Source organism: Malania oleifera, chromosome 11 (assembly GCF_029873635.1).
Source record: "Malania oleifera isolate guangnan ecotype guangnan chromosome 11, ASM2987363v1, whole genome shotgun sequence".
Taxonomy (NCBI): domain Eukaryota; kingdom Viridiplantae; phylum Streptophyta; class Magnoliopsida; order Santalales; family Ximeniaceae; genus Malania; species Malania oleifera.
Window position 1 is genome coordinate 42491438 of NC_080427.1, and position 22563 is coordinate 42514000.

Below are 22563 nucleotides of genomic sequence, written 5' to 3' on the forward strand. Positions count from 1 at the left end.
TTTTAGCTGATTTTTTAGGATATTTAACATTTATTTTTCATAAGGTTGTTAAAAATCTATTGACCATTTTAATTTTTTATAATGTTTCATACTTTTAACAAAATAAAACCTGTAGACAGCTGATTCTTCATCAAAAGATAAAATCAATAGTTTAAAATTTTAATGAAGTGAAGTAATCCACATTCTTCAATCCATATTTTTCAATTTTCAAGATTGTAACTTCAATTCTTCAATCTCCGCACAAGCATCATTTATTGGGTTTTAGGATACAGCCCAAGTGTGAATCGTCAAAAAAGACTCAAAGGATGCAACACTTTTTGTAAAATTGTAAATAAATAAAAAATAAATTATCGGGTTGTTTATGTTTCTTTTTTTTTTTTTTTTGCATCAAGAATACATGTTATGATAATACATTTATTTTAGTAATGATGAGTATTTTAATATTAAAAATCAATTTTTATGGATTAGATTCATATTATGCATAATTTTTAACTAAAATTGAAATATAATGATCATGTGATTTAAACTATAATTAAATGAAATATTCATAAATTTTTCTAAAAATTTTGAAAAAATAATAAAATTATTTCAAAGCTTTTTTGTTTTATTATTTTTATTCGGCATGCACGAAAAAATTGTTCTTAGGCCACTCAAAATGAGTTTCAAAATATAATAATTTATACTTTAATTATAATATTTTAAATTTTGATTTTTTTCTATTTTATTATTTAATTATATTTAAAATTTATTATTGTGTTTAGAGACTAAAAATGAATATTTGTTCAATCAAAATTTTAACTTATTTTGATTTAAAATATATTAATCAAATAGATTGTCGATTTTTGGGTTTTAGTTTTTATCTATGATTTTAAATTTTCGTTTGTGGTTTTCATTTTCATAATTTTGTATAGTAGTGCTAAAAACTCCAATGTTACTCTTCTTTTGTCAAAAAAAAAAAAAACATTTACAAATAATAGGACGAGGAGATTGAAAATATCAATGCCATATGAATCTAATAATGTAGTCTAAAATAAGTACTCTAACTTTATACATAGTGACAGTTAGACAAAATTGTATGCATATTTATGAGTACCTTTGCTCCTTTTTTATACAATAGGAGGAATAAGGAACTTCGTAAAACATTTGATAGATGAAATATAAGATAACACAAAAATTTATTTTTAGTAGGTAAATATGAGTATGATACATGTTACTTATAGGGGTTGTGTTGAACATATACATATTTTTTTTAACGTGGGGACTCCAACCACCAATGAGCTCCTCGGACCCCCTTGTGCTATACCAACCCCCCGAAGTGACACCCCTCCCCTATAGTGCGTCCCTCATGATTAAGTCGAATGTGGTTTACAAATCTCGGCGCTTACTTGGCTAACCATTCGCTCGATTCTTCACCCCATGACACGTGTCGTGAGCGGTTTAAACCCACGTAAACAGGCCACCCTCAAAAAGCATCAACAAGGATTCGAACTCACAATCCTCTGCTAACCTTCTCAGCGCTTACCATTGCTCCGTGTCCATGGAGGCTTGAGCTTGAAGGGTGGGTAGGATTTTGTATCACACTTGTGTCATGTGATCCTCATTCATAGGGAAAAAAAAACACTTTGTACTCTTCAACTCTCATATATGATTAAGGAATGACCAATATCACATTGTTGCACGTGTAAATTTTGATTACAACAATTGGTATTATATGTGAGAAACGTAGAAGGATTTATTTTTATAACTCAATCATAGATGCATCAAGAAATTTTGAGTTTGAACTTGTTATTGGATATCAATCGCCCTGGTAGGTTCACTCCCCACCACTAGACAATTTGTCGTAAATTGTGACAAATTTCTAACCTTCCAAATGAGAGTAGAAGATATGTTTAACATGATATCACAACAGAGGGGGGGGGGGAGGAGAAAGAAAAGGATATTGTAGAACATGCCTCAGGGCAGTTCAAACAAAAATGACACCTAAGGATAAACCAGTGGTACCACGTGAAGCTACCTTGAGAAATTCATATTCGACAAAGAGAGTAGAAGGAGCCAACATTGTGGGCATAAATGAGCAACTGTCTTAGGATTTTGAAGAAAAACTTAAGAAATTTGATCAATTGAGAAAGTTAGTAAAATAAGTTTGCAGCCAACTCCTGATAAGGGAAAACTCGGCTATATCTTATGAGCCCTTTATCGAGGAAATAATGGAGATCCCTCAACCCGATAAATTCAAGATGCCCTATACCACCTCAACACTTCAAAATATTAATGCAATTGCAAGGTGCGCCTAATGCCATTATAAGTTTAGCATTTGTAGCAACCATGAAGGGGAATGCTAAGCAAGGTACCAGACATTGAAGTTGGCTTGGTTTAGTCTTTTTATGAGATGGAGCCACAATTTGTGGGGCATTTCGTCAGTAGTTGAAAAATGACAAAGTCTTCAACCCACCTTATGAGTCTTATATTAAGAGAAAAAAAATATGCTGAAATAGTTCATGCACCGTTTTATTAATACAACTTTAGAGATAAAAACCTTGAACCATGGAGCAATGGTAGCCACCATAATACTGGCTTTGCAATAGTGTGACTTCCTAAATTCCATAGAAAATAAATATCTAATCGATATGGGAGAGCTAATGGTACAAACATATAAATCAATAAATATGGAAGAGGTTATCAACACAGAACAGGCAAATCATATTTGAAGAGAAAACATACTAGAGACGTTGATGAAATCATTAAGAGAGGAGTCATGACACATACCTCTAGTAAATATTTCCCTTCCAGGTATAAAGAATATAAGAAGGGGAAAGGGATTATTTATAGGAGAAAATAAATTGTTGCACAAATCGGAAGGCTTTGTGAGATATGAATAATGCTGGGGAAATTTACCCAAAAAATGAACATTGCTTGATAAAAAAATCATTCTATCAGATGAGCACAACTCATGAAGCAACAATAAACGAACAATGCTCGATAAAAAAAATTCTCATATAATGAACACCACACACGAGGCAACAAACGACGGACATTGGTTCACAACTAATTGACCCATTCAATGAGCACCACTCGTAAAAGTCCAAAAAAGTCCATCCGATGAGCATCGCTGATTAGGCAACAAGAGACAGACACTACTCGATAAAGAATTAGCCCATTTGATGAGCACCACTAGTGAGACCCAAAAAATGTTAATCTGATGAACATTATTTATAAGACAACAAAAGATGAGTACTACCCAATAAAAAAATTTCCCATCTAATGAACATTGCTCACAAGGCCCAAAGATGCCCATTTGACAAACATTGCTCACGAGACAGCAAAAATAGACACTACCTGATAAAAAATTGACTCATATAATGAGTACGACTCATAAGACTCAAAAATGTCGATTTGATAAGTTTTGTTTACGAGGTAGTAAAAAACTTGCGCTACTCGACAAAAAGATATCCCATCTGATGAGCACCACTCATGAGACTAAAAAATGTCCATCTAATAAGCATCAGTCATAAGGCAACAAAAGACATGCATTGTTTGGCAACAAATTAGCCTATTTGATGAGTGACGTTTATAAGACAACAAAAATATTAATCAAATGAGCACCACTCATGAGGCAACAATAAATGGTCACTGTTAGGCAAGAAATTGGCTCACGTGGTGAGCACCATTCATGAGACGAAAAAAGTGTCAATCTAATGAGCGCCACTCGTGAGGAAATAAGAGACGAACACTACTCGGCAAAAAATTGACCAATTGGACAAGCACCATTTATAAGACCCAAAAATTTCCATTTGATAAGTATCGCTTACATGACAACAAAAAACAAACACTATATGACAAAGTATTGACTCATTTGGTGCACAACTCACGAGTCTCAAAGATATTCACATGATAACTTAATTCAAATATCGTGATAATAAAATGACTTATAGTAAATACGATATACTCTCGAGCTGGAAAAGTACCTTGAGACTGTAGAGTAGGGGGGGCAACTGACGTAACCTAAAAGAAACCCTAACATTAAACTCGACATTAACTTATATAAACCAAAAAATAAAAGGACATGAAGGTATCAATTAAAACGATATGACGTCAGTTAACTAAAGCAAAAGGTTGGCACACTAACTTTACTTCCAAGTAACATATCACTAATAATTACTTCATAGTAGCACATATTGAAATGTAATCCATGCAATCCATTAGTAGAAAAATCAATAGGGAGGTACCACAAATGGCTATAAAAATAACCTATTGAGGAAGGTAAGAAATCTCATATCGTTATTTCACTTGCACATTTTGTCATTGCATTCATATAATATTCATAAATTTTCCGACTTAGACATTTGAGTGATCCCCTAGAGAAAACATTAGGTCCTCTAAGCTATTTTTTTCTCATTATTGGTAGGTGATCAAAATCGTATTTGATCTAAATTCTACTGGACAAATTTTGGCAACGATAAATATAACTTTAGCAATTGGAGGAAATGACTAACCATTGGATTTCACACGATTGAGTGTAGGTTAGTAATTGCATTTCGGGACAAGGTCAACAGTTCTCATTTCTCACCATTGTATGACTAGAAAAAATGCATGCCTGAGAATTAAAAAAGAAGAAGAAAAAAAGTCAATGATTCTCATATTTCATCATCGATGACTAGAAGGTCGATGGCTATATGTCTAGGAAAAGGTCCATAATTCTCATACTTCAACATTACATTATTAGATTATTTATTATACAATTAGAACACAACAATTCTCACACTTTACTACTTTATTTGATCGCACGATTAGAAGAGTTGTGAATTTTTGATGATTACATGATCCAAACAATTGTCAATAATTTAAACACTTTCATCACATTTTAACCTATAAATCATGATTGCATATTCATACAAAATCAAAAGTTTTCACACTGCGAGTTTTTTAAAATTTTATTTCCATGCTAGAATTTTCTCTTTTTACAATGAAATTTATATTTATTTATCCTGGATGATAATTATTATTATAATTTATTTAAGAAAGCAGTATGGGCAAAATTGGAAAATGAAATAGAAGCACTGCCCTAAGCTTCCATACTTATACCAGCAAGCTACGGCCATGGAGGTGATCTAGCGCCGGCAACCTCCTCTGTCCACTTCGTACCTCCTCTGTCCACTTCGTTTTCCTCTTCTTCTCCGCAGATGGCAGATGTGGCGGTTGGTTCTGCGCTGGACCTAAATGAGTCTCAAGTGAAGCTCTTCAATCGCTGGTCTTTCGATGACGTTCAGGTCAGTACATAGCATAATCCCTTTCATTGACGACTTATTAATAGCAAGGTTTGTTCGTGTTTGGAATAGTCTGGTTGAGACGCATCTGATTTATTTATTTACGATCTGTTATTTCTGAGTTTCACGTATACTGTATGCCGTGCGCTACTGCAGCCATCTGCAAATCTAGGTCATTTTCCTTTTAAATTTTGTTTTCTTTGCTTACTTTTTTCATACTTGGCTTGAATTTTTCAGAGTTTTAAGTTTATTTTCCGCCACTACTCGCTCAGGAATAGGTAATTGTTTTTTGTCTAGTTTTTCTTATGCAAATTTCAATTTCGGTTTTGTTTTGAACATGCCCGCGCGCACACAAACACATATAACCCGGCTTCAGAAATTGTAGGGTTTACGTGTTCAAATTTTGGTGGAGAATCCGAGGTAGTCCAGTTTATTGGAGGACGACGATGTAGTTATTTGTAGGATGGATATTGCATTACTTGGATTCATATAAATACATCTAAAATGAATGGACTTGATTTTAGAGCTAGGCTTGACGGAGGAGCAATTCGACTTATACTAGTGGATGCTTCTCAGTGAGATCTTTGGCTCAGATATGGAATCAATTGATTAGATTTTTCATAAACCAGTTGTGGCCTTTGTTACTTAAACTATGTCATATATAAATGATATTTCTGTAATTGTGTTCAACTGTTTCGGTGGGAAGAGAAAGACGGAGAAGGGGAGTCCAACCAACACAGTATAACTTCACTCTACTTCTGATCTCTTAATTCTAGGTCTTCACCACCGCTTGCTAACCTAAATTCAATCTCAATTTTTGTAATCCATATAGAATTGGTGTTGTCCCCTGAATTCGTAGGATCAATTTGCTATAAACCTCCAACTTCAAACAATAAAAGAGCTTGAAGAGGACCCATGGTGTTCTTCGGGGGATCCACCTTGGTGGATCTCTCCGGTGATCACTTCGATGATTAAGTCAGGGGATGTAAGAGATGACAAAAGAATAGCAATAGTAAACTGAGTTTTGTGTCTGTCCCCTTCCCACAACCAAAACCCCTTTTTTATAGGTAAGCTTCCAGCAGGTTTAATGGCTTATGCTTTAATTTTGACGAGATTTTAGGGCTTTAACTCTAATGGTTGCACACTTGTACCCTTTCATTTCTCCCCATAACTATTCCCCCCTCCCTCCCCAAAAATAAAAAAGAATGAAACTAATTTTTATCCCCAACAATATGGATTAGTAAGATAATTAATAAAGCAGCTACTGAACGCAATAAATGTATACAAATAATTTATCATCCACTCAGGTCCATCGCCACAATGTAGCCTCTTCTTTGCGATCCTTTACCAATTTATTGTATCATGTCCAGTTGGTTGGTTAACAAATTACAACTACCAAACAGTAGCCCAACTCTTTGAAACCCTAATTTGCGTGGAAGCTAAGTGGTGAACGCAAACCCTAAATATTTGATTGCATATGAACTTAGATCTTGTTTTCTCTCTACTTCTTGCTTTTCTCTCGCTCTCTCTCTCACTCTCTCTCACACACACAAATGCACTCTTTATCAATGCTCTCTTTCTCCTTGTCCCTTGCCTATCTCTCGTGTGTGCAGTGATGACACTATTCTGGACTAGAGTTTCTGATCTGGGACTGTCCCAGAAACTGAAGACAGACCCTTGGCTGTCTGAGCACTCTTCTGAAGTCGATGTATATCTTTCCTTTTTTTTTAACCCTCTCATTTTAGGAAACCTGCTCTAGTCTAGGCTTTGTAGGTTGTGAAATCTGGAGAATTGCAGTGTAGTTTGGGAAGCTCTATTCTTACAATTGTTGTTTTCCATGGATTTGTATAGGAGCAGGCCAAAGTCTATTATCAAATTATCCATCTTGCCTTTTCACATCACTTCAATCTTGGGAATCAGCTTAAACCAAACCTTTTTAATTTCTAAAAGCTGAAACCTACCAAAGCTGCATAATTATTGATAAATGGAGTTGTTCAAAATTTATGTACTTTAAAAAATAGTAAGTTCTTAAATAATTTCAACAACACGTATGCGACCAAATCATATCTGTAAGGTAATGAGTTTAAATTTGTTTGGTGGCAAATGCATTGCACTTTACTTTTCAGGACATAGGTTTGTGTTACTTCTCACTCAAGCTCGAGATACAGATCATGTATTTATCTATATAAATATAAAAATAATATTATTATATACTATAAATGGTTTGAATTTTATTGGGTACTAGGGATTCATTCCATTATCTAAATCTTGTTACCAAACCCATTCCAAAACTTTTAAGGACAGCCCATGACCAAAGTAATTGGGTTGGATTGGGTAGGTTACCTAGAAAAGATAACCAATTGACATCCCTCACGTCAACCCATAGTAATCCATTTCCAATTTTCCCTGTATCTCTCACCCTCTCTCCATTATCAAATTATTTTACTGGATTTCAGAGATACTTGTCAATGATCTCATGGTTACACACACCAAAACCCATATCCACAAAATATTCATAACTCTTTTGATCTGTTACTTTATGTTTGTATTATTTGTTTGAATTTGTTGTTTCATCTGGTTTTGGATATTGCACAGTTGCACTGCTTTAAATGAACAAAAAGGACTTCGATGCTATGATGAGATTAAACACCAAAAGTGTTTTGAGAGCTAGTGGACAGGACCTCTGTGGTCTTGCTTTGAACCCATTTAGTCATAAATGACTTCTTCTTCCACTGAGCACAAAATCCCTCTAAAAATATATGGTGGATTACTTGGTTTCAATCCTTTATCAAATATTGAATTGCATGTGTTTTGATGTTATATAATTTTATGTAGCTTTAAGATTGAGAAGCTTACATTCCCCTTATTAATGTGAAAATTTTGAAGTATTAAGGCTGTGCACTTATGTAGAGTTCTTTTTATTTTTTAGTTTTATAGTTTTTAAAATAATTATAAATGTCACCTTGTGTCAGTTTTTTTTAAAAATTTCTAGAAAACTCATGCAGAAAACTTGAAAACATCATTTAGTTTAGTGAGGATATGGTTAAAATAACGAATGCCATTATGTTGTTTAGGCATGTCTTGATTGTTAAATATTTATGTGCCATTTAGTCAAATCAAGTTCATCTGCAATTCCTTGCATGTGATTAGAATAGGCATAAGGAATTGAACTTTAGATGAGTTTTGGCGGTGAGTCAGTCTCAATTACAAGTTTCTGAACACTCACCCTCCTAACTTCAAACAAAACCCTGTTGTTGTCTCTAATGAGGCCCGCACTGCATAAAGGCCCTGATTTACTTTTGAGGAGCCGCAAATATAAGGTTTCTTCCATCTCTCTGGAAGTCGCATCCTGAAAATGTCACAAGAGCTTTTTAATTCTTCTTGATCTGATTAAAGATGTTTGTACCCAGGTGATGTGGATAGGAAAATTCATAATTTCAGGTTGAAAATGCAACTGCGGCTAATTTTTGGTTATCTCTTTTCAAGTGTTGATGAAACCATAATCTGAATTCATGTTCAACCTGGGCTGTCACTTTCTTCTGAATGTGAGATGGGCATAACTATCCTGGCAATTAATTCAGATTTGCTGTACTGTTGAAATAAATTCAGAATTGGGCACATAGCAGTTGTCAAAGTGGTAAATGACTGGAGTAAGGAAGATTGAAGTGGCATGATTTTTAAACACAATACTGTACACATGTAATTGTAATTAACTTGAGGATACCATTTTATTAGATAAACATGGCAATGATAAACAGTAGTTGGTGCAACATTATTGTGAATAAGTGGATATTATTTTGAATAAGTAGAATGGTACACCTGTTATTAGCTGAAAGTGAAAGGTGTCATTTGAAGGGGGCTTTAGGGATGATGCTTCTCTATTTGCTGCCGCAGTTGAATAGTGGTAGAGTAGATTACTACTGGTGTCTGTAATTCTCAAATAAGTTGTTTTGCAATGCCCACAAAAACTTCTTAGTTGATCATCTCCGTATCAATTGTGTTCTGTCTTGCAATAGAATTTTGCCTCTTCTTTATCAGCAAGAATGCTTAAAGATTTTGCTCTATTCTTGCCACTGTGTGCGTGTGTGTTTTTTCTGGAATGTTTGCAATATTTTCAATAGAAATTATATGATGTGTAATAAGAAATGATTGGGTACATTTTATGGCTGCTTTGCAACTTACATGTTTGGTTCAGTAGGCAAATCCTTGCATTTAACGGAGAGAAAGCTTCCTCTTTCATTCTTGTTTTGCTTCTGTTTTTCAGCAGAGTGCTATTTTCACGAATTTTGTCATGAACAAGAATGGAACTGGAAATTGGAAAAGTGACAGAGGATACTATTTAATTATGTGTTTATTTTCTGTTTATTTGATATGTTTGTTGTGATCTTGCATCTACAGGAAAATTATAACTAGGAATTGACTATACCACTATGCATGTTTACTTGTTTAGTGATTTTGCATATTTTTTGTCAAAGTTTAGATATAACTGGAACTTGCAAGTAAATGTCGGGCATAATGTGTCATATGTTCCATCTTTCTTTATAATGGCTAAAATCATCCTGGAATGTAGTTGCTGCCTTGGGTAGCCAGAGTTCTAAAAGGCTGTCAAAATATCTAATAGACCCCTGGAATTCTTTGTGTTGGTTTATGGCACTTTGTTCTTTGTACTTTGTGCTAGACAATGATAAGGTTGCTCCTTTGTGACTGGTTGATCACGGGTTAAAGTCCAAGGGAACAGCCTCTCTACATAAAACAGGGGTAAAGCTGCAAACACTGTGATGACCCTCCCCCTACCATCGCAGAGTGAGAGCCTTGTGACCCGGGGACGCTCTTTACTTTGTGCTAGACACTTGCTGACTCCAAACAAATAGTTATTTCTTTACAGAATTTAACTTTACACATTGATGTGATTCTCCAATGGGACTGCCTATTTCTCCCAGTTGTTGTTACGGTTCTCTGCTGACCTCTATTTTTTATTTTTGGCACAGGTCAGTGACCTTTCTTTGGTTGATTACATTGCGGTGGTTCCAGCCAAGCATGCTACCTATGTACCTCACACTGCTGGAAGGTACTCCGTAAAGCGATTCAGGAAAGCCCAATGCCCAATAGTAGAAAGACTAACAAACTCTCTGATGATGCACGGGCGAAACAATGGGAAAAAGCTGATGGCTGTTCGGATCGTTAAACATGCTATGGAAATTATCCATCTGCTGACTGAACAAAATCCCATCCAAACTATTGTTGATGCTGTGGTCAACAGGTATGCGAATCTGAGATTACCATTTGTCAGTGGGAAAATTGCACTTAAAAACATGGGTTTATGCTTGTTGAAATCTGAGAGACTGTACTAGTGGGTCATTGTTCTTGTTTATTGTTTTTCCTGCCCACCTTTTTCAATTTTCTGCTTATATTTTTTGGGTTCTATTATTATTATTATTATTATTTTGTGTCATTGCAGTGGACCAAGGGAAGATGCTACTCGAATTGGTTCAGCCGGTGTTGTTAGGCGTCAAGCTGTTGACATCTCTCCATTGCGTCGTGTTAATCAGGCAATATATCTCCTGACTACTGGTGCTCGGGAGTCTGCTTTCAGGAACATAAAAACCATTGCTGAATGTTTGGCAGATGAACTCATTAATGCTGCCAAGGGATCATCAAACAGGTTCTTCTCGGGAAATACTACAATAATGTTATTGTTGTGCCATTTTTTCCAAAGATTATTTTGCTCTTCCCCCTTTCCTGTTCAGTCTGCTTTCCTTGCTCTGCTTTTATTTTTGCCTGATAATCTTTCTTTATGTTTTTCAGCTATGCAATCAAGAAGAAAGACGAGATTGAACGAGTTGCCAAGGCCAACCGTTGAGATTGTGGTAGACTAATACCCGAAGATGGATCGCTGGACCTCTTAATATTAGTTTGTTCAATATTAATTTTATAGACATTTGAGTGTGGACGCCAGTGGTTGTCAACCATCCAAGAGTTCCATTTGGGTCATTTTTGTTTTGCATAGTTCTCATTTTTGAGTTTCAGAAGACATCAGTAAACGTTTATGTAAGATTAAGCACCACCCTGTGTTGCCCTCAAATGTGCTTCATTATACATTACAAAAGTTTTCAGCCTGTATTTGGTGATCGAACTCTGGGTTTTTGCTACAAATTGCGATTTCATGTCATGCTGTTGAAAAATATTTTGGGACGAAGATTGTCATTTTGATGGAAAGCAGTCCTTGCTTTGATTTTTCAAAGAAAAAATATGAGCAATTTCTTGTTGCCTGTTGGACTGTTTGGTTATTTATTTATTTAGTGTATGTTTATTAATTTTTTATCTGGGGATGGGGTGTTTATTATTGCATTTAAGTTTGTTTTTCTAAATTTTATTTGTGTTTGTGGCGTTTAAATTGAATTTGAACTGTGTATATATTTTTTATGGCAGTCCCATCCCTGCCCGACTTTTTTACTTTTTGATGGCATTTAGGAAGATTTCGGTGGGTACTTTGGAGGTCAAATTCAACCCTTGATTTGTGTATGTTCTCTGTTTAATCATTTGTATTTGATTTGATTACAAACGTTAGTTTGGTTTAGTTAGCTAAAAGGACTAAATACAGATGAACAAAATTAACTCTATGTTAGATGTTAAGCTATTAGACATTGGTCTGTGTAAACCGGAGGGAAACTTTTTCTTTCGGAGGAATCGAACCGTGGTCTCCCCAATGGGGAGCAAAGAGGTGAGGGCACGGTCCAAGGCCAGGTTCGAATTTGATTAAGTTGAATGAAAAGTCAAAAGTCAGATTTAAAGGGTGGGTTGGATTGCATGACTAAGAGAAAGATGGTAGGGTTAGGGTTAACAATTTTTGTATTAAACCACTTTACTACCATGTGACAATGCTAACAATTTTCTTCTTTAAAACTTGAAATTTATTTGTGCGTATATTATGGTAAGAATTTTTTATCTTTAGCTAGAGCTTTGGGTTTCAAAATTTATAGGCTTTAAAAATGTTCTTCTCCATGTGGGTAAGTTTCAAAATACCCACTACTAAAGTTAAAAGACAACAATTTTCTTTTGCTCACTACTCACTATCCTTTTATTTACTTATTTATTTTTTTTACAAGACTAATTATCAAAGATTTTTCGATAGTTTATACTTGTTATTAATGGCTTATTGAAATTTATATTTTCAAGATATTTTTAATCAATTGAAATAATAAAAGAATACTATTTTTTATTTATGAAGCTTGTTTCCCTTTAAACCGCAATGAATTATTTGGCTACAATTATATTTTCATTTATAAACTAAAATAGTTTGGATTGATTCTAATTTATCCTTTTTAAGGATATAATGAGATTAAAAGATAATCTAAAATAAATTTATTAAATTATTATTAGATAATAAATATAATTTATACTCTATTTAATTAATTAATCTATTTGATTCACCTTAATGGGTCAATTTCACTGGCACCCGACCCGAACCGACCGGTATCATTTACCCGTTTTGCCACTTGTAAGTGGTAACCCTAGGCTCCCGTATATATACCAGCAGGATGACACTGGAGTAGACTCTTGGCGACGGCGACCCGCTCTCTCGGCTGCGCTTCCTTCTCTTCTCAATGGAGATGGCGGCTGTGGCGGTTGGTAGTGCGCTGGATCCAAATGAGTCTCAAGTGAAGCTCTTCAATCGATGGTCTTTCGATGATGTTCAGGTCTATACATATCTTAAACTCTTTAAGTCGTGATGTTTTAAAAGCAAATTTTCGTCGCGTTTGGAAGTCTCTGGCTTGGACATGTCTTGTTTAGTTATTTTTATTATTATTTTTTTTTTCTGAATTTCATGTGTAAATTTTGCTGGACAAATTTGGATAGGGTAGTTTATGAGAGGATGATGATATGTTTTTTTTGCAGGATGGGTATTTGCCTTATTTTGATCCAGATAACTCTTTTTGAATTTAATGGACATGATTTTAGACCCAGATTTAAAGGAGTAGCAACTAGCAAATCTAATTTTAGGCATCGAACTGATGCTCTTCGGTGATATTTTTGGCTTAGATATTGAATCAATTGATTAATTTTACATAAACCAGTAGGCAATAGTGACCCATGTTTCTTAAAACCATGTTATATTGTATTAAATGATTTTTTAATAATTGTTAATCCATGTAAATGAAGAGAAAGAGGAATGTATGAGCACTGCCCAATATAATTAAACAGTAATTGAAGAGAAAAGAATGTATGATTCAAAAAATTTGATAAACATTGCAATGTAGTCATTCTACTAACTCAAACATACCCTCACTCTGTTTCTGATATCTTGGTGCCAAGGTTTACCTCCGGTTGCTAACCTAAATTCAATTTGAATTTTCGTAACCCATATAGAACTGGAGTGGGAAGGTAATTGGCAATGCAGCCATGTAAGCAAGAAATAGACTGTACGCCCACTAAGGCTCATGTCTATGGTACCCTCCTTAGTGCAGCCCTTTAATGGTTTCTCATATCAGGCCCAGCCGCATGGTAGAAGAATCCCAACTTCCAGACCCTATATTTGATTGCATGCTACCTCAGATCTTGTCCATCCCCCCTTCCTTTTTCTCTCTCATGTTTGTTCCTTCCTCTCTTTTAATGGCTTACTTTGATCTTAAGACACTGACTCAACAATGTTGTTTGGATGTCATTGAATCTAGAGAATTACATGGTGGTTTGAGAAAATCTCTCCTCTCATCCTCAAACTTGTATCTTTCCACTTATATGTATAGATGCCAGGGCAAGTGCATTCTCAAATTACCCGACTCACCTGCATTCTCACACTATTACAACTAGGGATGGCATCTGCTTGGTTACTCCTATAAATTGCCAAAAAACCATTATGGAAAATGATTATGGACCATGTACCAACCTGTAAACCCAAACTGAAACTGTTTACCCAAAATTGAAAAGGAATCTCAATCTTATTACCCAAACTGTTCCAAATCTTTTGAGATCAACTGAAAACTGAGGTTATTGGGTTGGATCAGGTGGGCTACATTCAAAATAAGTAACCCATTGTGACGCCTAGCTGATCCTATAGCAATCCATTTCCATGATTTCTTTTTTACTTTTTTTTTTTTAAAGTTTTAAATCTATTCATTTCTTTAATGGTTGATTTGTTTAGATGGGCTGATCTATAAAATAGGGCTTATGATGATAATTCACTTATCTTAGCGGATTTCAGTGAGTTTATCTGTCAATGATCTGACTGTTACACACACTGAAGCCCTTGTCCATAGCAATTTTAATTATTCTTTTTCAATTTTTGTTCCATTTGTTTTCAAATATGCTATTATTTCAATTTTTAAATTTAAGGGATATGACTGCTATGATGAGATTAATCCATGGTTTTGAAAGCTGGATTGGCCCGTTGGACTAGAACCGGTCGGGGTTTGAGTTACATCCTAAATCCAGAAATGAGTGAAATTGGAGGCAACCTGGCCAAAATTGGGCAACTCAGCATAACTCGGCCAAACCCAGAGGACTGACCGGGTTGACCCAATTTATTTACATTTATACAAAAAGTGTTGAATTGTGCGAGGAATTTTAAACATGGGTCTCTGGGAGAGGAGGTGGCGCACCTTGCTAGCAGACTCAGCAGAGCTCCTTCTCTGTTGTGATAAAAAATCATGCCAGTAGTATATATAAGGCTTCTATACATAATAAAAATTTTTCTCAATCATTGAATATTTTTTTTTCCTCTCATATAAAAAGAACATGGTTATAATTACATATATTTCAAGGATATTTGATGAGTAATAGAAGTCCCACAAAATTTTCCTAATTTGTCTTATTAATTATTCTTGGCTAAGATTTTACTAATGGGCAATTATGAACATTTCTAGCATAGAATATAAATAAATTTTATCTAAATTATTTCAAATATATTTTTTAATTAAAAATTAGCCAATAGGCAATTATGAGCTTATAATGACATATTTGTAACATTATCTTTAGCAATATTATTATTATTGTTATTATAATTATTAATATATATAATGCTGATATCATCAGTTTGGCAAGTAATTGGTCCAGGTTTTAAAACTGCGGATTAAACACCAATAGGGTGCATTTAAACACAAACAACTTCTCCTCCCACTTAACAAGAATCCCCTTTTAAAATCTATGGTTGTTTCATTCATTTTTTATTTCTTTTTTAAAGAGCATTGGCACAACCCATTTTACTACAATGGTGGTAGAAGCATACTGTTTATTCATCATAAGGGTAATTAATTTTACTAATATGGGACAAACTGTTCATCTTGGGCATGTTCTTAGTTGGCAAATTAGTAACTAAGTGAAGTTGTGATGTTATAATTAAGCAAAATGAAAGAATTGTAATTAATGTGGTATGGGAATTTTTGTGATTTGATTAAAGCAGCTAGATAAACAGTATTTGTGCAGAATGATTATAAATGGTAAAGAGGGGCATTATAGTAAACAGGATATAACTATAATAATTTGAAAAAGTAGATGGAACATGGTTAGTTGTGTAGTGTGCTGAGAAACGTCCTTTACTATTTTCAGTTAGTAAGAGTAATTTGAAGGCATTAAGGACCATGCTTCACTAATTCAAGAATATTGTAGAATTTTATATATTAGTGTAGATTACTGGTGTCATAAATCTAAACTGAAATTCCGATTTGTGTAGATCACCTTGCAAATTGGGAACATTTATGGTTACTTTACAGAATCAGAAATTAGTCATTGATGTGATTTTTCAGAAGAACTGCACATGATCTCACATTTATGATTATGGCTCCCTGTTGACCTCTATTTTGGATTTCTGTTATAGGTCAGTGACCTTTCCTTGGTTGATTACATTGCGGTGGTTCCAGCCAAACATGCTACTTATGTCCCTCATACAGCTGGAAGGTATTCGGTCAAGCGATTTAGGAAAGCCCAATGCCCAATAGTGGAGAGACTTACAAACTCTTTGATGATGCATGGTCGGAACAATGGGAAAAAGCTGATGGCTGTTCGGATTGTTAAGCATGCTATGGAAATTATCCATTTATTAACTGAACAGAATCCCATTCAAACTATTGTTGATGCTGTGGTCAACAGGTATGCATAAAGTAAACTTCATTTTTGGTGGCATACATGAATTCTACCTTTATTCGTGTGTGTGTGTGTGTGTGTGTGTACGCGGTGGTTGAAGAGGTATGACTAGGTCAGAATTTAATTTTGGAATCTTATTGCAATACTGCGGCAACCTGTTTTGCCCCCTCCCCCATTCCTTCCTATTATCCGCTTTTGTGTGTGCATTTATATTTTTTTTCCTCTTTTTCTGTAGTGGACCAAGGGAAGACGCCACTCGGATTGGCTCAGCCGGTGTTGTTAGGCGTCAAGCTGTTGATATTTCTCCTCTGCGTCGTGTTAATCAGGCAATATATCTCCTGACTACCGGTGCTCGGGAGTCTGCTTTCAGGAACATAAAAACCATAGCTGAATGTTTAGCAGATGAACTCATTAATGCTGCTAAGGGATCATCAAACAGGTTATTGAGAAATTCTGGTCTTATTTGTCACTTTTTTTAACATAAATTTTTTTTTGCTTTGCTTTTGCTCAGCATGTAATATTCTTTACTTTTTCTTTTATATTTTGTGACGGTGTTTTGTGTTTCAGCTACGCAATCAAGAAAAAAGACGAGATTGAGCGAGTTGCCAAGGCCAACCGCTGAGTTCGTTGCAGATCAATAGCTGCACTTGAGATCAAGAAAGATGGATCATTGTGCTATCTTGCCCGTCTTGATGTTAGTTTTAGATTCTTTCCATTCGACAAGTTGTGTGAGTTGGTATTGAAAGACCCTTGCTGTGAATGGTCTGATGGTTGTTCTTCTTATTTATGGTTTTCCCTTGTGGGATTTTAGAGTTTGAGCAGATATTGTTGAACGTTAATGATGATCTTAAGCACCATCTTATTGTTTCAATGCTTTAAATTTTTTGTGTCATGGCAAAGTGTTCTTCAATCGAATTTTATGCCACATTGCCCCCAAATTGTTATGAATAGTTTAGGATCACTATTAAAAATTATGAAAACGAAAATCAATTGAGCAAGAAATAGAGATTGAAAATTGAGGAATTAACAATGGTTGATATTTTTTAAAAATCGAAACAAATGAAAATTTTGGGTCTTTAAATCAAATAATAATTTAAAAATATATATAATTAAAATAATAAAAAGTATATAACTAAAGATAAAATCATCATAATAATTTCATATTAAAAGACTTAATTCTAAACATTAAAATATTTGGATAACAGGTTGTTAAATTGATAAAGTAAATAAATATGTTTTGATAATCTGTTTTTTTAAATAAAAATAAAATATTAAAATCATAAATAAAGTCAAATGAAAGTAAAATTATAAATGATATTAAATAAACTTTAAGATGACAAAATTTCTTGAGAAAGTAAGAAAAGATAGGAAAAAAAATATAGAGGATCTTAGGACAAATAAAATTATGGCTTATTTGGTTTAGCCAAATAGTTATTTACTAAAATAAGATGAAATATAGTTTAAATTTTAGAACTTATGAGAATAACTATTTCTTATCTACTTCCTATTATGGATTCATAAAATATTTTATATTATTATTTGCTTTACAGTAGTAGCATAATTTTTTATATAATTAATTATAACTAATTTCTTAAAACTAATCTATTACTGAGAATAGACATTACACAAATCGAACGTAATCTTAAGTGCTGTTTAGTATTGTTGTTAAAAATTAGAGAAATGGAAATCAAAAATCAAAAATAGAAATTAAAAACTATAAACTAGCAAACAATTATTAAAATAATAAAATTACAAATAACATCACATTAAAAAATTACTATAATAAGAATAAAATTTATTGTAATTATTTTTCTTAATTATTCTACTTTCAAAATTACTTTACAATCAAAATTTAATTGGGCATGACAATTGGAAGATAATAAAAGTATTTCGTAATTGGATTTATAATAATAATAATTTTTTAAATTTATGTATATTTTTAATTTAATTATATTTAAATTTATGTAATCATTTAATTTTTTATTTTAATTTAAAAATATATAAAATGAATAATTAAATTCTGCTATTAAAATATTTGATAACAAGTTTTCAAAACAATTATAAAATTTAGTTTTCAATTTTTGATAAATAGCAACAAAATTAAATGCGTTTTTATAATCTATCTATAATAAAAAACTAGCAAACGAACCCTTAGTTTATAAAGTACAATCAATTTAATGTTATTTAAGTTTTCTCTGTTTATTAAACAAAACCTTAAAATTAAACATGAAATTGTGCATTTAAAGATGTGAAGAGATGGCTTCAATTTTGGGCCGCAGCCCACAGCCCCTGGCCCATGGTGTGGTGGGGGCCCAAGGGCCCAACGAGCATGCCATTTTTTGGCGGGAAGAATTAGGTCCTTTTTAGAAGGGAGGCCGCGTTCGTGCTCGCATCAATATGAAAATCAAATCCTATCATTACTCATCTCCATCTTTCTGAGCCCAAACAATCATTCCTGGGTCCACTCCATCATGGATCCACTCGGGTGTGCCACGTGTAAAGCCAATCTTTTCCCAATGCCCACTTCGAAATAAAACATTTGAAAAACCAAATTTATAAATTTTATAAATAATTTGAATCAATTTATTAAGTTAATATATATAAAATTTCAATACAAATAATATTTTAATATAATTTATATAATTATTAATTTAACTAAACATAAAATCAAATTAAAAATCAAAAATCAGAATTCAATGGGAATGAAATATAAACTAAAAAAATAAAAAATTTTAATCAAATTCAACTATTCGAGCTCTTTTGTTCAAATTCAATTAATTTAATTTTAATGAATTATACTCATATATATAATTGTTCCCGATGTATTATGTATTATTGTAACATTTTAAAGTAGGTTGCACTTGTTTCATGTTGTAAGCGCACGCGATCAAGAGATGGCTGTCACGTGAGAGAACCCATAAGCAGCATATTCCCCCACTTTCTCCTCCACAAATTATGGCTACGCAACGCTGACAGCTCAACCGCAGTAGGCGAACAACGAATAGTTCGCTTACACGTGGTAGAGAACCAAATTAATTGCATGAGTGGCAAGTTCGGATTGCCCCTTCACCCTGTTTCACTAACGGCTCCGTCACTTTACCGAGGAATAATCCCGCCCTAATCACACTATCAATCCCCAAAAAATAGGCAATTAATTTAAAAACGAAAAAATCCAAAATTCCAAACACCGCGTTTTTGAAAGCCATTTTTCGGTTCCCTCCCTTCATTTCCGGTGTGAGGGGGAGAGAAGAGAGAGGGGCGCCTTCTTCTTCTTCACGTTTGCAGTGTCCTCTGCAGAACCCTAGAGCTCTCCCCAATGGCTTCCGATGGTAACACTCAGTTTCAGCAAGCACAGCTTGCGCTAATTCTTGGACCTGACCCGGTCCACTTCGAAACCCTAGTATCCCACCTTATGTCCTCCACCAACGACCAGCGCTCTCAGGCCGAGTCCCTCTTCAACCTCTGCAAGCAGCACCACCCGGACGCCCTCTCTCTTAAGCTCGTCCATCTTCTCCACTCTTCCCCACACCAGGAGGCGCGGGCCATGTCGGCGATTCTCCTCCGTAAGCAGCTTACTCGTGACGATTCTTACATATGGCCCCGCCTCTCCCCCTCGACGCAAGCGTCGATCAAATCTACGCTTCTGGACTGTGTCCATCGCGAGGGAACGAAAACTATATCGAAGAAGCTCTGTGACACCGTTTCTGAGCTCGCCTCCGGTATTCTCCCGGATGGAGGGTGGCCCGAGCTGTTGCCGTTTATGTTCCAGTGCGTGACGTCGGATGATCCGAAGCTTCGAGAGTCGGCTCTTTTGATATTCGCTCAGTTGGCGCAGTATATAGGGGAAACCCTAATTCCGCACTTGACTACTCTGCACTCAGTGTTCTTGCAGTGTTTGTGTTCGTCGACTAGCGCGGATGTTCGGATCGCGGCGCTTGGGGCGGCGATCAATTTTATTCAGTGTTTGTCCAGCGCCTCCGATCGGGACAGGTTTCAAGATCTCTTGCCGCCGATGATGCAGACGTTGACGGAGGCGTTGAATTGTGGTCAGGAGGCGACAGCGCAGGAGGCGCTGGAGTTGATGATCGAGTTGGCGGGAACGGAGCCCAGGTTTCTGCGGCGGCAGCTGGCGGAAATTGTGGCCTCAATGCTGCAGATTGCAGAGGCGGAGTCATTGGAGGAAGGGACGAGACACCTCGCTGTTGAATTTGTGATCACCCTTGCCGAAGCAAGGGAGCGAGCTCCGGGGATGATGAGGAAGCTGCCTCAGTTTATAAGGAGGTTGTTTGAGGTTTTAATGAAGATGCTGTTGCATATTGAGGACGAACCTGCGTGGCATGGAGCAGAGACGGAAGATGAGGATGCTGGGGAGACTAGCAATTACAGCGTCGGTCAGGAGTGCTTGGATAGGCTTGCCATTGCTCTGGGTGGGAATACGATTGTTCCAGTCGCATCGGAGGTGCTGCCCGCATACTTGGCTGCTCCTGAATGGGAAAAGCACCATGCAGCTCTTATTGCTCTGGCTCAAATAGCAGAGGGATGCTCAAAAGTATTGTGTTTTCTAATCCAGTTTATTTTTAAATATTTTTTGCGACCGTGTTGAAATTTTTACAGATTGTTTCATTTGTCGGAGTTGGCTTATGCCTTGCTATTTATTTATCTATTTATTAAAGATAGGTCTCCCCATGAAAAGAAATATATGGAGCCTTTTAGTTTTCCCCTTCCGCAGTATGTTAAATAGGTTTTTCCACTTTTTCTTTATTGATGCAGGTAATGGTAAAAAATTTAGAGCAGATTGTGTCAATGGTTTTGAATTCGTTCCAAGATCCGCACCCCCGCGTACGGTGGGCAGCTATTAATGCAATCGGACAATTGTCTACTGACCTAGGCCCTGATTTGCAAGTTCAATACCATCACCTAGTACTCCCTGCGTTAGCTGGAGCTATGGATGACTTCCAGAACCCCCGGGTGCAGGTTAGTGGTCTTGTGGGCTTGTGTTTATCTATCATAGTTTTTATTTCTACGTCATCTGATATAATTTTTTTCTGGCACAACTATTTGTGATTACATGTTTTCTAAGAGGCATCATTTACTGGTTTGCTGATCCAAATTTGAGGCTGTAACCTGTACTGAAGCTGAGGTTTAGTCATGGGGTATCTCTGTCACAGGGAATAGAGTATTTATTAGATGACATGGAAATAAACTATATGAATGCAGTACTTGACTTATAAGAACTAGCATCATTGCAAGAACGGCGCATGTAAAATGTGACACGTGGAAAATTTTGAACTTCAAATTTGTCTTAGGCAGAGAGGTGGGGGTTAGAGAATAATTCTTTCTAGTGGTACTTCTGTTATTTAGCACACGTTTCCTCTCCTATTCTTGTAAATTTTTCAGACACAAGTAACTTTGTACTCTGTAGTAAGACTTGCAGCTGAGGCTTTTGAATATAAGACTTACAACTTGTGTTGATGTATGAAGAGTCTGTTTCTCTTATGGAAGTGTATTTATTTCTATATCTATCTGCATTATTAGAAAGAGGATTCCCTATATTTTCTTTATTTTTTTGTTTGAAATCCCAAAATGTCCCTATAACTGCTCTTGTTCTCGAAAACTAATAGGAATGTAATGAGTAAACTATGCAATGATAAAGTTTTGTTATATTTTGAAACTACAAAAATTGAAATTAGGAAATTGTGAGTTCAGGAGCATGCATCCTTATCCACATGACTAGTTATTAGGTTGTATTCTTCCAGTTTTGCAAATATTCATAACTTCCTAAGAATTTCATAACTTGGATCCTATCTTTTATATAAATTGGAGGATAAATCGAAGAAGATGCAAGTGATTCGGGTGTGTTATGTGATTGTAAAATACTTTTACTTAAAAGAACAGCTCTACAGCTGCTATACTATATGGAATGTTTGGGCAACTAAGAGACAAAATATCCACAAAGTAAAAGTGGCCGAAACAAGAATGATAAGAAATGAAAATGAACGTACTTATGGTAAGTTAGTCATAGAACCTATAGATATTAGAGGTTTGGGGCTTTTGGTTACCTGCAGCATAGGCTAAATAATGCACTAATGAGGAAGAGTGATCTAGTTAATGTTAGTGGTAGATATTGTAGATGGGGCAGGTGTAGACTTAGAATAACATGGAATAAGGTAGTGAATAAGAATTTAAGAGCTTTCTATTTGCCAAAGGATATTGCCCAAGATCG

At 35.1% G+C, this 22563-nt stretch overlaps 3 protein-coding genes and 3 non-coding genes across 7 annotated transcripts in view; all 6 read left to right on the plus strand.

Annotated features, from left to right (window-relative positions):
* Positions 1-4991: 4991 nt before the first annotated feature.
* LOC131167855 (small ribosomal subunit protein uS7-like) lies at positions 4992-11384 on the plus strand. Of its 2 annotated transcripts, XM_058126864.1 has the most exons (4): positions 4992-5267; positions 10253-10524; positions 10723-10926; positions 11070-11384. In XM_058126864.1, the coding sequence occupies exons 1-4, from the start codon at positions 5181-5183 to the stop codon at positions 11122-11124; spliced, it is 618 nt and encodes a 205-aa protein (XP_057982847.1). In that variant the 5' UTR covers positions 4992-5180; the 3' UTR covers positions 11125-11384. The 2 variants fall into 2 exon arrangements, with proteins under 2 accessions (XP_057982847.1, XP_057982845.1); XM_058126862.1 differs by having other exon boundaries at positions 5050-5267; positions 10723-11384.
* On the plus strand, positions 6868-6961 carry LOC131143609 (small nucleolar RNA Z157/R69/R10). Its single transcript, XR_009133594.1, has one exon. It is a non-coding gene; the product is annotated as a small nucleolar RNA Z157/R69/R10 (small nucleolar RNA).
* On the plus strand, positions 7892-8005 carry LOC131143613 (small nucleolar RNA Z152/R70/R12). The gene has a single exon (XR_009133598.1). It is a non-coding gene; the product is annotated as a small nucleolar RNA Z152/R70/R12 (small nucleolar RNA).
* Positions 11385-12727: 1343 nt separating the features above from the next.
* Positions 12728-17220, plus strand: LOC131167856 (small ribosomal subunit protein uS7-like). The gene is made up of 4 exons (XM_058126865.1): positions 12728-12961; positions 16075-16346; positions 16576-16779; positions 16908-17220. The coding sequence occupies exons 1-4, from the start codon at positions 12869-12871 to the stop codon at positions 16960-16962; spliced, it is 624 nt and encodes a 207-aa protein (XP_057982848.1). The 5' UTR covers positions 12728-12868; the 3' UTR covers positions 16963-17220.
* Positions 14424-14508, plus strand: LOC131143612 (small nucleolar RNA R11/Z151). The gene has a single exon (XR_009133597.1). It is a non-coding gene; the product is annotated as a small nucleolar RNA R11/Z151 (small nucleolar RNA).
* A 2302-nt stretch (positions 17221-19522) lies between the features above and the next one.
* LOC131167857 (uncharacterized) overlaps positions 19523-22563 on the plus strand; it is a 28464-nt gene continuing 25423 nt past the window's right edge. The window contains exons 1-2 of the mRNA XM_058126866.1: positions 19523-20889; positions 21111-21314. Coding sequence (XP_057982849.1) covers positions 19657-20889; positions 21111-21314 — 1437 coding nt within the window. The 5' untranslated portion in view covers positions 19523-19656. The remainder of the gene's footprint in view (positions 20890-21110; positions 21315-22563) is intronic.

Excerpts from the sequence above, each read along its gene's own strand:
- LOC131167855 (XM_058126862.1), top strand. The coding sequence starts at position 5,181 with ATGGCAGATGTGGCGGTTGGTTCTGCGCTGGACCTAAATGAGTCTCAA. Across the intron at positions 5,268-10,252 it reads GGTCTTTCGATGACGTTCAG|GTCAGTGACCTTTCTTTGGT; the intron begins GTCAGTACATAG and ends TTTTTGGCACAG. Across the intron at positions 10,525-10,722 it reads GTTGATGCTGTGGTCAACAG|TGGACCAAGGGAAGATGCTA; the intron begins GTATGCGAATCT and ends GTGTCATTGCAG.
- LOC131167856 (XM_058126865.1), top strand. The coding sequence starts at position 12,869 with ATGGAGATGGCGGCTGTGGCGGTTGGTAGTGCGCTGGATCCAAATGAG. Across the intron at positions 16,347-16,575 it reads GTTGATGCTGTGGTCAACAG|TGGACCAAGGGAAGACGCCA; the intron begins GTATGCATAAAG and ends CTTTTTCTGTAG. Across the intron at positions 16,780-16,907 it reads GCTAAGGGATCATCAAACAG|CTACGCAATCAAGAAAAAAG; the intron begins GTTATTGAGAAA and ends TTTGTGTTTCAG.